General features: G+C 51.9%; 4 protein-coding genes across 4 annotated transcripts; 1 reads left to right on the forward strand and 3 right to left on the reverse strand.

Moving 5' to 3' along the window:
* Window positions 1-624: 624 nt before the first annotated feature.
* On the reverse strand, window positions 625-2,501 carry ASPBRDRAFT_45970 (SDR family oxidoreductase). Its single transcript, XM_067625516.1, has 4 exons — window positions 2,090-2,501; window positions 1,883-2,010; window positions 1,635-1,817; window positions 625-1,568 (listed from the first exon to the last, which is right to left on the reverse strand). The coding sequence occupies exons 1-4, from the start codon at window positions 2,388-2,390 to the stop codon at window positions 987-989; spliced, it is 1,194 nt and encodes a 397-aa protein (XP_067476866.1). The 5' UTR covers window positions 2,391-2,501; the 3' UTR covers window positions 625-986.
* Window positions 2,502-4,273: 1,772 nt separating this feature from the next.
* ASPBRDRAFT_77056 (uncharacterized protein) lies at window positions 4,274-5,699 on the reverse strand (the record flags this gene model as incomplete). The annotated part of the gene is made up of 6 exons (XM_067629346.1): window positions 4,274-4,629; window positions 4,703-4,764; window positions 4,828-5,207; window positions 5,268-5,338; window positions 5,404-5,440; window positions 5,505-5,699. 6 exons carry the CDS (start codon window positions 5,697-5,699, stop codon window positions 4,274-4,276), a joined length of 1,101 nt encoding a protein of 366 aa, XP_067476867.1.
* A 630-nt stretch (window positions 5,700-6,329) lies between these two features.
* On the forward strand, window positions 6,330-8,683 carry ASPBRDRAFT_45971 (trichothecene efflux pump). Its single transcript, XM_067625517.1, has 9 exons — window positions 6,330-6,510; window positions 6,561-6,594; window positions 6,671-6,723; window positions 6,789-7,290; window positions 7,347-7,439; window positions 7,528-7,642; window positions 7,704-7,770; window positions 7,857-8,021; window positions 8,097-8,683. The coding sequence occupies exons 1-9, from the start codon at window positions 6,358-6,360 to the stop codon at window positions 8,634-8,636; spliced, it is 1,722 nt and encodes a 573-aa protein (XP_067476868.1). The 5' UTR covers window positions 6,330-6,357; the 3' UTR covers window positions 8,637-8,683.
* Window positions 8,684-9,245: 562 nt separating this feature from the next.
* On the reverse strand, window positions 9,246-13,759 carry ASPBRDRAFT_32442 (uncharacterized protein; the record flags this gene model as incomplete). The annotated part of the gene is made up of 3 exons (XM_067623016.1): window positions 9,246-10,104; window positions 10,166-10,395; window positions 10,472-13,759. The coding sequence occupies 3 exons, from the start codon at window positions 13,757-13,759 to the stop codon at window positions 9,246-9,248; spliced, it is 4,377 nt and encodes a 1,458-aa protein (XP_067476869.1).
* Between the last annotated feature and the right edge of the window lie 729 nt (window positions 13,760-14,488).

A 14,488-nucleotide genomic window follows, 5' to 3' on the forward strand; every position in this document is an offset into this window, starting at 1 on the left:
TAGTGTAACCAGTTAGGCTGAGTCTCAGCGACAATCAATAGTAGGCCTTATATATACTTTCTGTAGTAGTAGTAGTAGTAGTAGTGGTAGTAGTATGTTCAACTAATCTTATACAACTGCTTAATATATATACTATATAGTAGCTATACAAAAGTGCTCTTTATCTGATACTAAGGTTCTTTAAGTATAGGATTATCTTAAATAGGATAAGCACTTCGTGTATAGATTTGAGGAAGCTGTACATAAACAGATATTAGCAGTCTAATTTATCCTGCATATAGTAGGCTGGATGTATTTAGTATCTAGATCTCTAATTATTCTATAGACTATATATTCACCATACTTCATTTCACTTTAGAGACTGCTTCTCAAGCTGGCTCTGGACCTGACGATATATACAGAATATATCTATTTTATTAGTAACTATAATTTGGCTATATTCTTCTTCTCATTACAGTAAATATACTCCATCTTAAATTCAATAACTAGGTTTCTCTAGACTTTCTTGATCAGAAGCTCTCATATAGGAAAATTGTCGGTAATTAGACTTATATCTATAATGTCAGGAATACTGAGAAAAGAGCTATTACGCCACTGTGAGCTTATCTTTCTGTATCAAGTATCGTCGGTTCGAACTCTGTAGCCACTGGATATATACACCTCACACTAGGGAAGTCATAGAATAACTATAGTATGTCTTGTTCCTATCTCCCCCCGCCGCTATCTCTATATCAGATATTGATATAAAGTTTTTGGGGGCCCGACCAGACTATATGGATAGTAGAGTTCACTTTTCAACCAGACAATGAATTTGCTTCAGGAACCTCCTCTTGAGGTTTAGTCGATCAGGATCATCCACCATAAAATACCTAGTACCTTATCGAGTCAACCCAGAAGAGATGTTATTTCGATGTTGATCCTTCCATTGTTATCCCTCCCCATCCCAGCCAAATTCCCATATATATATATATATATATATATATATATCACAACATAATCCCCGCCTTCCTCACCCTCTCAAACGCCCGAAACCACGACGACCTCGTATCCATCTCCTCAGTAAACCCAATCTCCCTCGCCCTCCCCAAATCAAACGGACGATCAAAATCCATCAGTCTCAAACTCCCCATTCTCGCCCCCGTATTATGCATACTCCGATAAATAACCTCCTCCTTCACCCCTTCCCTCTCCCGACACAAAGCTACTACCTTCTCCCAATTCCGATCGATATACTCCGTCGGATGTAAACTGTTCTCCTCCGGCCCTACACCCTCGAGTCCGAAATACGACGCCAGAATGGGCCATCGCTCGGACCACGCCACGGGGCGTGCGCTGTCTGCGATGTTGAATGCTCGGGTGTGTACCCTGTCGCGCGGTTGGAGGGAGGCGTGGATGCAGAAGCGCGCGATGATGTCTTGGTTTGAGTCGGTGGATTGGAGTGTCCAGGTTTTGTGGTTGCCCGGGAAGGGGACGCGGGCGTGAGGGCCTTCGAGGGTGCGGTAGAGAGAGAGGTAGATGCCCATGGTTTGGGCCATGCAGTTGGCGTTGCCGAAGGGGGCGAGACCGACCTGGATTTTTGGGGGTGATGTTAGGGTTGTTCTTGTAAAGGTGGTAGTGATGGGCTAAGAACGTACTATCACGTCCGGACGGACTTCACACCATGACCAGGTCTTTCCGATACAGAGTTCTTGTAGGAGGTCGACTTCGTGGTAGTAGAAGAGATCTTGGGCGTATTCAGCTGGAACGCGGGGAAGGTCTTCTCTCAGGGGGATTTGGTTCCGGAAAGGGAATTTGTCGAGGAGGTAGACGCCGTATGCCTGTGGGATGATGATGCGGGTTAACTTCAATCATTACAGACTACGTGGATGTGTAAGTGACATACCTTTGTGCCAGTAATGAGAGTAACAAAAGATAGTTTCGGCGAGAGGGTCTCCAGCGTCTGAACCGCAGCTCGAAGCATCTCCTTGTTCAGACGGCATTCTTCGGCAGGGACATCGCTGGCACGATATGCTATAAGATTATGGGGAAACGCACGGTTAGCTGCACTGACAGAATGTATGAGTGGAGTAGAGGCGATCGATCTACGTACCTGCATAGTAGACGTGGCTGATCGTTTCAACAAAGGCGATCTTCTCCGCCAGGGTCTTCTCCAGCGCTGCATCATCGCCCACCAGGAGATCCACGCCGGAGACAATCTGGAGACGATCGTCCGTTGGCCATTGAGCCTCTTCGGGCGTGAACGCACGGTTCGCGACCGCTGTCACTCGGCTGAAGGTTCCTGGAGCTGGGTAGTTGGTGAGTAGCTGGTTGACGAGGGCCCAGCCGTTGATGCCTGAAGAGCCAAATACGACGGCATGGTGGCCTTGAGAGGGTTGGAATTGCTGCTGCATGATCAGTCTAACGAGGAAGTGTGTGATCTGGGCCCAACGTGTGCTGAGGAGAGCTCATCTGGGAAACAACACGCGGCTTCATGGATTAAGGGCAAGGGGGGTCTGGTCTGCTTCTAGGGGTGCCATCATAGCTCTCAGGTTACCCAGATCTGGTCCCGTGCACAGTGCTGTGCACACAGTCTGCTGTCCAGGCTATTCGGGTAAACCACTTGTTTGCTGGACTCTCCTGTGCCTATGGAATCCGCGGACTGGCATCTGCCCATCATGGTGGGGACAATAAATGGACTTGTGGCGCTGCGATACCGGATTGCGGCCAGAATCCGCCACGCTAAATGTCCCAGGGGGTATATCACGGCGTTGTAAGGGCAAGATAGAGTGAGAATAGCTGAACACGCCATTGGTGGCATAATAGTGGCATTATAGTGGCGCGGATGGCCCTAGCAAGGATCTTTCCACACTCCACAGACACAGTCGACTGCACTACGGCCCTCGGCCGGGAGCATGACATTTCCAAGTGGGTGAAACATGCTCACAGCAGGGACTATTTCCTACGCGAACATAAAGGTTGGGTGGATCGATTGTCTCCTCATCTAGGTGGACAGATTCAAGAATGAGCACAGATTCTGCCTATTGCAAAAGACATGAATCATTGCCAGGTAGTAAGTGCCTAAAAAGGGAAGCCGAAGAGAAGGCGGACGATTCAGTTATACAGCTTCAGCCCTCGGAGCCCGATGGTTTGATACTTGATATTGATAGATGGCCCAAAAGCCAAGAACGCTTGTGTCAGTAACTAAAGCTTTAATCAACTTGGCTTCACCTGCCCGCGTGGCTTGGCACATTCCACAGCTGGCTCCTGCTAGTTATTCTTCCAGATATTTTTGGCCGGCCGAGGCAAGATCCGCTCTGGAGCCACGATGCTTGACTCGAGTCGAGAGAAGCAAAAGATCCGGTCGAAGAGCTACCTATCCGGGGATTAGCCTTCGTACTTCGTAGACTGTCATTTCTCCTTTCCGATCTTTCCTTGGGGGTGGCTGGCGGGATACTAATTCTTAGTATTAGAGGCTTAGAGCATAACGCTCCCTTCTTCTCGGGATACTTATCTCCGATGACAATGCAGCAGTGTTGTAAGAAGCAGGATTGAGACCCAATCAGTCTAGGGAATCCTGCTCGTGGTCTCGGTGGCGCTTCCACTAGTCAACTAGTTGGGCTGGCCAACGCGTATGCCACTCCGGTAGAAACACCGACAGTATGCCTGTTATCTTACAAAGTAGACTAACAGAGAGTTGGTCCTGGAGATTCATTGATTGGATTCGGAGATTGTGGAAGCTGAAAGCATCACGCTAAGTGGGCCTTTTTGATATTAAGCTTGAAATTGCTTGTCTCGCAGATCAGTGGGAAGACAGCCGGTCGAGCTCAGAATTGACGATCGAGAGAGCACGGAAAGCACGTCTTGAGGATCAACTTGGCCTCAATTCATGAAATTGACTAACAGCCATAGCATTGATACCATCCTTTTTCTCCTACCAGGGAAGTGGCTAAAGGCACCTCCCCGGAAGTCGTCCGTGGATTCATCTTGCGTGATTCATGGGTTTTCCGGTCTCGGGGAAACGGTTCCGAACGGGTCCACCTTCCCATGCCCTAAAGGCTTGAATTCGACGCTAAATTTGATGGCATGGCGACTTGGGTGTTTTCGGTCGCTAACACGCATGGTGCTATTGCAGATAGATAGATTGATGGGTGCGTGTGATAAGGGACTAAAGGGGTCGCACACACCATATGGTACCGTCCCTTGCAGTAGGGATGAACGGATAGTCGTTGATTATACTATGATTAAAGACATGGAAGAATATGTAGATGGGAGATCGAATATGATTGTAGCACAATCAATCACTCTCGTTCACACTCACATCGGTAGTGACATGAATGCCTTCATGAGCCCCGATGATTCGCTCCTCTGAGCCATTGCGACTCGCCTCAACATCGGCCCGGCTCTGCCCTGTCACCGTATTCAGCTTGATACTTTGATGTCCCCTGAGGGATCGCCCCGGATGGGTCCGACGCGTCGATGTCCCATACATGTTCGACCGACCGGTCGAGTCACCCTTGCTGGAAAGCCCGAGTAGCCGTTGCAAAGCAGGGAACCGGAAGGTAATGAGCGATTTGAAAGAAGGGATGCAGGCAATGAAGATAGCCACAGCCACTTCGACGCTCGACCAATTAAGCGTGTTGACAAGCGTCCCTGTCAAGTAGTAAATACCCTCCGTTAGTTGCCACACTTTTTTTGCAGCGTCAGAGGAGGGCAGCCAACATACAGGTGTGATCTTCAGAAAAATTGCTAATATATGTCGCTCGGATGATACTGGTCACGGAGACCCTAGATTTCGCGGTTATTCGTAGCTCTCAGATGGAGTTCAGCCAAGGGAGGGAATCAGCATACAGCACACCCAATCCAAACATCATCACCAGTCCGACACGTTTGCCTAATGTCATATTTAATCGCAGCACTTTCGGAAGAGGGAGAGCGAAGAGCGCCAGATCAGTAGCCAAGCGGATCCCAAAGGAGATGTAGTAGAAGGCCGTAAGAGAGAGATATTGGCCTTGGACGCTGCCGCTGGCATCCCATGCCTTGTGGATTGGTGAGCACTGGAAGATCACGACGAATGTTTCTTCGATAGTTTCAGCCACGAGGAGGCCCAAGAGACTCCAGCAAGCGATGCGAAACGCCTTTCCGGGGAAGATCTGCAGGTAGAGGAGGCAGAAGGACACCTTGACCGTGCCGAGGGCGAGAAGATACGCAATCATGCTGACGAAGTCGAGCTGTGAGACCAAAATTCAATCAGCAAATAAACAGCATCATTTCAATGGTGTATCTCAAACCTTGAGGAACATGTCCAGCTTCTCCGAGCTATGTATCGTTGCAATGTGCTTTCCATAGCCATATCGGGTCACTGCGGGGAATACTCGTCAACTTCATCCATCAGGAGATGTATTCGATATATCAATAGCAGCTTACTCCAGATACACACAAAGCACAGGACAAACGTGAAGATCTTAAGCAGCCATGCATCAGTATCCGAGAGAGTTGAGCGAATCCAACAGGGTCAGGAAGCGTACCCAGCTGATCACACATAGCAAATCATCAACGTTTATCCCTGAGAGGTATCGAAGTCGGACAAACAGACGGACTACAAGCCCACCGGTCGCAATCACGAGAAGAATAGTGTTGCAGGCAATAATTGACGACACTCGGGATGCCTCTAAGTCGACCGACCCCTCGGTCGACGATACCTCCTTCCACACGACTTCCATGGAAGGTTTCTATATGATCTGTCTGGAACGAAAGAAGCGCGAGGGAAGTCGCAGTACGAGTGAAGTCTCTGAGAGTCTACATTTGCGGGGACACTTGGAAACGTTAAGTTTCCAGGTACATGGATAGTAGATACCTAGTAGGTGCAGGATGCAGGATGCAGGGATGGGATTCCTCCGAGCGATCCAGCTTGAGGGTACGGTTGGCTCAGGAAGAGACTACGATCCATCAATATAAGATGAGACAGCATCTGGACACCATCTGCACAAGAATGATCCTGGCCATATGGCAAGGGTCAATTTGCGTGCTCCGCCCCATCCTAGAAAGTAAAAAGATTAGTTGCCCAACTAACATAGCGCCATGACACCGTCGGACTCCACGAAGGCACTAGGCAGGGATTGCAAAGTGCCCTAATTCCACCCGTCTCCAGTTGGTCTTTTGCAGATGGTTTGATGTCTTGGACTGGGTCCAGACCAGTCGTCTTTATTCCGATTCGTCATGCCTTCACTTTTGCTGCTGCTGCTGCTTTATCGACCATTTCTTTTCTCACGGGTTTTATCCGGCTTGTCTTTTGTAACAACCCTGTCGCTCTTATTCCCCTGTCTCTTCCTTCCTTCATCCTCTCACATATCCGCTCCCCAGTAATTTTTCTGAGGCAAAATGACGGACCAGAAGAATGCCGGGGAACTAACAGCCACCCCTGTCGACTTAGATGAACTGCCGGCCGGTTACTACTGCAGTAAGAACTTTGTCGGCTCTCTGATTGCCGTGTGTTTGATGGCCATCAGTCTCTACTTGGGCTATGTCTTGCCGGTCGGCTTCTCCGTCTCTCCTCTGCAAGTCTTTCGCTGATTGTTCAACAGGTCAACAGCTTAAGCGCTATCAATGCTGACTTAGGTAAGTCGATCCCTGCTCTGAGCTTGCACTATCCAGATTATACTACCCAACAGCTGCTGACTGCCTTCACTCGCAGGGCCGGATCCCAGCTACAGCTTGATCTCGACAGTGTTCACATTGATCTCGGGAGTATGAGCGTTCTCTCTGACAAACAATACGCCATCCACCATGACAAGCCTGCTAAGCTGCTCTAGGTCGGCCTCTTGCTAGTAGGTCGCTTAGGAGACCTCTTTGGTCGCCGATACATCCTCATCGGAGGGCAACTACTCGGCCTCATCGGCGCCATCGTCTGCGCAACAGCCAAGAACGTTCCCACCGTCATCGGAGGCAGCGTCCTCTGCGGCCTGGCTGCTGCCGTGCAATTGACCTTCAGCTTCGTGATCGCCGAGCTGGTGCCCAACCGTGCTCGACCGGCCGTCAACGCCGGCATCTTCATCACCACGCTGCCTTTCTCTGCGTTCGGTTCTTTGATCGCAGATCTGTTCATCGCCAACACCGCCCGCTCCTGGCGCTGGACTTACTACCTGAACATCATCACCTGCGGACTGTCTATTATCCTGCTGGTGCTATTCTACTTCCCTCCTGGCTGGGATGCCAAACGCGGGTCTGAGAGTCGCATCGATGGTCTCAAGAAGTTCGACTACGTTGGCTTCATCCTGTACGCTAGTGGGCTGATTCTGGTCCTGCTTGGTCTTTGTGAGTCCCCTATCGCTCGGTGTTTCCAAGCTACTAAGCTAATATGATTCCATCAGCATGGGGCGGGTCATCGTATGCATGGCACTCAGCGCATGTCATCGCCGTCCTGGTGATCGGATTCGTCTGCTTGCTTGCGTTTGCCCTATATGGTACGTACCACCCACCCAACCACGTATCTTCATGTCAACCTCAACTGGTAGTCGGTACATAACTCACTCCCTTTCTTCCAATCAATAGAAATCTTCATCCCCTTGCAGCAACCTCTCCTCCCCATGTCCCTCCTCCGAAACCGCGGATACGTCGGGGCAGTATGCTCAGCCCTAGTCGGAAACATGGTCTACTTCTCCATGAGGTACACATATACCTCCCGCCACCTCTTAATATCAATCTAATAACAATAAAACCATCTATAGTCTCCTCTGGCCCACCGCCATCACCGATCTCTACACCACCGACACCATCAAAACCGGCTGGCTCTCAGTGCGTACCCATTCCCCAATTACCATTATCATTACCCCATCCCAACCCAACAACCCCTCTAACCACTAACCACTTCATATACACAGATCTCCACCGGCGCCGGCGTCATCGTCGGCGAAGTCGCCGCCGGCATCTTAATGAAACCCGTAGGATACACGAAGTACCAACTAATCCTCACGACACTACTGATCACCGCATTCTCGGGCGCCCTTGCATCCATTAACCAATACCGCCAGTCCTACGGCATCGCAGTACGCTTCCCTCGTAGCCCCCTCCACCATCACTCTCCATCACCCACATACTGATAAAGATAAAAAATGAAATAGTTCACAGCCCTAGGCGGCTTCTTCGTCGGCTACCTCGAACTCATCACCATAATCATGTGTCCCCTCTACTGCTCCCCAGGGGACATCGGACTCGCCAGCGGCTTCCTCGGTTCCGCAAAGCAAGTCGCCGGCACCATCGCCACGGCCATCTACGTGGCTATCCTGGATAATCGCATCGCGGTGGACTTGCCGCGCGATGTATCTGCAGCTGCGATTGATGCGGGACTGCCTTCATCGTCGCTGACAGATTTGTTGGAGGCGGTGGCGACGGGGACATCAGCAGCGTATGAGGCGGTGCCGGGTATGACGGGGAAGATTCTGGGGGTGGTGACGGAGGCGGTGAAGACGGCGTATTCGCAGTCGTTTCGGACGGTGTTTCTGGTGAGCATTGCGTTTGGAGGATTGTCGGTTATCGCGGCGTGTTTTGCGGAGGGGGTCGATGGACGGTTTACCGGGGATGTGGCGGCGAAGTTGGGGGGTGTGGATGGGGATGGGAGAGGGGGGAGTGATGAGAAGTTGAAGGATACTGGGTCTGTTTAGTATCGGTGTTTAGAATAAGGGTTCACTTTCATGTATGTGGATACTACAACTTGAATGATACTTTGAATATGCAAATGTAATTCACTAATAGATGGCTGTCTATAATACAACACTGCGTTGTGTGTATATATCCGAAGTCGGTATAAACATGGAAAAGGGAAGAAGCTGTTCACGATCGTAAAGGAAATTCAGACATTATGTGGTTGAACAAGATGAGGCATGCCAGCACGGATGCCAAACAGGCAAGTCAGTGCTGACTGACCTCACCTTAGGGGTAGGTGGGATGTGTAATCGGCAGGACGAGACGAAGCAGAATCCTGATAATAGGGAAGAAAGAAATAACAAGAAATATGCACCGTGAAGTTGGGGAATACCAATGAAGAAAAAGAAATTCGAAGGAAACCGACCAACTCCAGGGTAACTCAGAAAGGAAATGTGGAAAGAAATCACAGAACGGCAGATAACTTCATAGAAGGCATCAAATCGACAATAGATAATGGAAGGGTTGCTGAATAGCTTTTGGTCAAATCGCAACGACTCGGAGGTGGGGTGTATATCGACAGTTTTCGGAGGAAGAAGCAGGGGAGGGAGGGTAACTCGGACTCTTATCTATACAGGGTATGTCGTGGGATCGCTTCGGCTTTTCAGTGGACTGTGAGGCGTTTGCGGTTCCATGCTGGTAGAATCAACCGCCAGGAGTTGGCTCGAGAACACAGAAGGATCTCGGCTGGTGCTCTCGGAAGAGCCGCGGCGCTGGAGGCCAAAGGCCACGCTACTCGCATTGGCGCTGGTCACTTGACTGCCCAGATTGGTGGGCGCGCCTTGGGCATCGACTAGCGGTGCAACAGGCGTCGAGTCCGCCGTGCGGTCGACTCCTTGAGGCACGGGATAATCGCGTGCAACATGAGGCTGAGGGGTCTGGCCTCCATCCGAGGGGACGGTCGACGCTTCACTGTCTGATGAAGCTGCCAGCTTGGTGACACCAGGGGGCACATAGGCGTCGTACTTCTTCAGATAATCGAACTGGCCCAGAATCACTTGTTCTCGGACAATGTCGACATCCAGCGGGAAGTAGACCTTCTGGATGCACTTGATGACGAATCGGGGGATGAGACACATCACTACGGTCAGAAACAGGACCACCCAGAATGACAGCGCACCATAGACCTGGCGGGCGGCGCCGTAGAAAGTCAAGGAGGACTCAAAAGATGAGTAGACACCAGTCCAGAAGAAGATCAACAGTGAACTGATCGCGTTGATCAGACTGGTCAGCCAATCCCATCGGTACATGTTCATCATCACGTAAGTGTTGCTAGCAACCACCGCACAGGTGGCGACTAGCACACCCACGCGATACCGGTCATCGATGCTGAGACCGTTTTCTGTTTGGAAATTGGCCACCGAGTACAGCCTGTATGGCATGAAGAAACAGATAATGGATTGGTAGAAGCCATCGAGCATGTAGATCCTGATCAAACCATTAGCTCGGATTCTAGACTGTAGACTTTAAAGGTAGCAGGCAGACTCACCAGAACTTCAACTGCGTCCACTCCTTGCGCTCAATACCTCGCATGTAGAGCTGCGGTACAGCCAGAGACACCCTATCATCGACATCCTGATCGAAGATACCCATGAAGATGACGGGTAGAGAAGTGAAGGCAACGTTCACCAAGGTAATATACGTGTATTCGAAGAGGTAGGAGCCGTCGAAGTTGTCGTAAATCGAATACCAGAACAGCGCGAAGGTCCAGACCAAGTTCTAACGCAAAGTCAGCATCGAAATCATAAGCCAGGCTACACTTGCTCCACTCCAACCGACCATGGGCATGACTCACCTTGTAGAAGAAATTGGCCGTGGTCTCACCCAGCCGCCGATACGACCACCGTCCATGCACGAGAATAAGACGCTGTAGGAACCGGAATTGGCCGATGGCGTAATCGGCACACATGACTGCCTGACGACCTTCCTCTCCTGCAATACCTACTCCAACATCTGCTTTCTGAATCATGGCGACATCGTTGGCACCATCTCCGATCGACAGAGCCATGATATTCAAACCAGTCTTGACCATGTCAACAACTGCCGCCTTCTGGGCGGGACTGACACGGCAACAAAGGACGGACTTGCAGCGCCGGCACAACAACAGGAAATTCTGCCTCAAGGCATCGTCCAACATCAGACGCAGACAGTCGCCATCAAGGACAAGGGCGTGGGTCGATGGGGGTGGTGAGTGGTCCTGACGTGCCGCGGCTAATTCCTCGTCCGAGCCAGTGATTCCGAACTGTTCGAGCTTGCTGTCCAGCTCCTTTGCGGCCATATCAGAATCCGGAGCACTCAAGATCATAATCTCCATGTCGTTATTCAGGAGATTGCAGGAGTAACCAATGTTGATGGCAGTTTCGACCTTATCACCCGTCAAGACCCAGAGCTTGATACCGGCGTCAGCCAACAGGGAGATGGTATCGGGAACCCCATCTTGCAACCGATCTTCGATTGCCGTGCCACCCAGGAGCATCAGATCCTGTTCAATGATACCAGCGACCTCATCCAGTTTCTCTTCGCGATCCACAATGGCCGCTGCAGCCACGTCATGCTTGAGACTCCACTCGCGGTAGAATTCCTCATCAAGAATGCGTTCCGCCACGCAAAGCACCCGGAGACCTTCCTGAGCAAAGGTTTCAAGGTGCTGGGAGGTGGCGTCCCTCAATTCCCGTTGTTGACCAGGAGCCAAGCGAGAGTAGATGACCGTGTCGGCGCCCTTGCACAGCAAACGGATGGTTCCGTCCGGCATTTGCACAATGATACTCATTCTTTTGCGGGTTGAGTTGAACTCCAAGATATTCAGAATCCGATAGCTGCGTTCCTCTCCCATGATGTTGACAACAAGACTGTCTCCCGAACGACCCATCACAGTAAATCCACAGTCGCGAGCAGTGGCCACCAAGGCAGCCTCATCCGGAGACTGGGCTTTGAACTCGATTTGCGGAGGGTCCCCTGGAATCCGTTCTGTAACCACGGTGTGGCACAACGCCAGCGCAGCCATAAAACTCTCAACAGCCTGCTTCTGGACATCGCCGGACGCACCATCGAGATCCGCTGCATACTGAGGTGAAACAAAGGTCAGGTTCTCGTCTTTGAGGTATGGGTTATCGTGAAGTTGACGCAGTCGCTGCAGCATTTCCACGCGGCCGTCGCTGATACGTTGACGAGCCTTGGCAGCTTCCTCCTCCACGTTCACCACGCCCTGTCGTCTCTGCATTCCCAACTGCGCCTCGGTGTAGGCCTCGCCGTATGCGACCCCGTTGACCGTACATTTCTTGAACTCCATCACATTCTGCGTCAAAGTACCCGTCTTATCCGAGAAGATATACTCGATCTGCCCGATGTCATCCGAGATATTCCAGGCCTTTGGCACGCAGGACATCTGCAGCCGCTCGTAGTACATGTGCTGGTCGAAGAAGATGAAGAGCGCTTGAATCCACCGCACGATTTCCAGGGAGATGTACAGGGCGATGGGGACCAAGTTTTGAAAGAGAACCACACCGACCCAGAAAGCAACGACACCTTCCACGGCGGCGGATCCACCATACGAGCCGTATTCGAAGAAAGCCAAGGATGCATTGTCCAATCCCCAGGCAAAGCCGTTGATAAAACCGGAAATCAAGCACATGATGAAGAGGATAGCAAAGTTGTACAGAACATTCCAGTTCATGTTCCGTGCCATTTGCGGTCGCTTGGTCGGGGTGATACCCTGGTTCAGCATGATCTTGGATTCCGAGCCCGTGAACAAGGCCACACCCAACGCCCACTCCGTGTTCTGGAGGGTGCAGCCACGAAGGAGAATATTGTTGATGGTGATCGGCTCGACACGTTCCTGAGGTGGCGCCTCCGGATTGTCCTGTTGGTTCCAGTAGATTGCACCACTGAACGAATAGAGATTCGCATGCGGGGGAGGGCTCTCCAGGATGAATTCCGCTCTTTCACAGTCCCGAGCATTTCGTACGGCGCGACTACAGTTGAGGGCATGGCGAACCTTCAGGTTAGTCTCCCCGTCCAAGTTCTTGGTTTCCACATAACAGGCACCGTCCGGGTCAGAGGTGGAGAGAATGACCATGTCCGCGGGAATCTGGTCCCCGTTGTACAGACGCACAAAGTCACCGACGTTGACATCTTTCCAATGCTGGCGCTTGAAGCGAGCCTGCCCGGAAGCAGTCTTGGTCGGATTGAGGATGTTGCCCGTGACGCGGCCCGAGGCCGCATTCCTAGCGGGTTGATCGGCGGGATCTGGCCATTCTCCAGAAGCACGGGCATCTAGGGAGGTCACGGCCGTCAACTCAATCGGAGAGGTGGGTTCCACGGACGGCCGGGCATCGGCCATCTCAACATCTCCCGCCACGTCTTTGTCGGCGGACTTGCGGCGCACGAGCTTTTTCATGACACGGTAGGTATATATCGTAGCCCGAGTACAGGCCTTTTTGAACTTTCGCCAGGCGGACACATTGTCAAGGGTGACGTTGACATTGTGCCATTCGGTCAGACGGTACACCGGGGAGTTGTTGAGTTCGTTATCGGACACTGTTCGCCTCCAGTCCTCGATAGCATCCTTGATGGAAGTGACCACCACGATAACGATCAGAGGGACGGCACTCAGACCCGGGTCGGCATCTCCAAAGATGGAGAAGCACTGCAGAATGATGACGAACAAGAAGTACAGATTAGCAATGTTGTGGAATTGCAACCACAAGTTCTTCGGGATGAACGTCAATGGCGTGTAGATGGAGGTGCGAATCTTGTTGCGGGGATAGACGTTCTTCAGGTTGCCTTCCTCGTCCCGCTCGCTGTCGGGGATGGGAAGGTTGAAGTAGACTTTCCGCGATGAAGCTGTTTCCGTTTCATTGCTCTCTGGCCCCGCGGTTGCTGCATCAGTTATGTTGTTCGGCGTGTTACGGCGGTTACCACGCTCCAGAATAGAGACTCTCTTCCGAAGACCGCTGGCGGCGGTCATGCGTTTCGTCGCCCATCGTGCGCGCTTGGTGGACTTGGCTTCCTGGTTGGGAATTGGGGGAACCTCGTCGGAGGCCCGACTCAGTTCCTCGTCCCCTTTCCCGTGTATGGAATCCATTTACAATGGGTGATTCCCGGACTATGTTCAGCGACGGATGGTAACCATCGGACCGGCTAGAACGGAGGGACCCTGCGTGAGGCGGCCACGCAGGCCTTCGGGGAGCAAGCAATCACCGCCGCGCAGTTGATTAACCGGATGACGAAGGATGGCGGGTTCGAGACAGTGAGCGGAAATTCGTCGCACTAGTCCGCTTCAGACGCGGTCGCTTCTTCGAACCCGACGAACGGCGGGGAGGAGAGGTGGCGGGGAGGGTGGTTATTCGCGAGATCGCAACGATCGGAGGGTTCGGCGAGAATAGCAAAAAACCAAGTGTAGCGGAGCTGGCAGGGTAGATCAAGGGCGGACGGGGCTTGACGCGCGTATCGGAGGGGGTAAGCGACGCGGGATGTGTCGAGGGGCAGTCGAGCGTCAGCAACAGTGAGATGCCAGGAGGCAGGAATGCGGAGGGAGGTGGAGGAGTCGTCGAAAGAAAAGAGAGAATGGGGGGGAGGCGAAGCCGCAGAAAGGCTGGCAGAAAGACCGGGGCTGGAAGGGAAGGAGGAGGCAGTGAGCGTAGCAGCAGTAAGCTTGCCTTATACGGGTGCCGCCGCTTTAGTGAGGGCGACACGTGACTGCTAACTGCTCCTTCGATGCTCCTGCGCACTCACTGATCTCTCACGGAGCACGCACCAACTGCTCCGACCGCTCCCGGATTACGCCAGAGGGCTCACTGAGTGATCGACCAAG

The sequence above is a fragment of the Aspergillus brasiliensis genome (assembly GCF_001889945.1).
Source record: "Aspergillus brasiliensis CBS 101740 unplaced genomic scaffold ASPBRscaffold_10, whole genome shotgun sequence".
In the NCBI taxonomy this organism is placed as follows: domain Eukaryota; kingdom Fungi; phylum Ascomycota; class Eurotiomycetes; order Eurotiales; family Aspergillaceae; genus Aspergillus; species Aspergillus brasiliensis.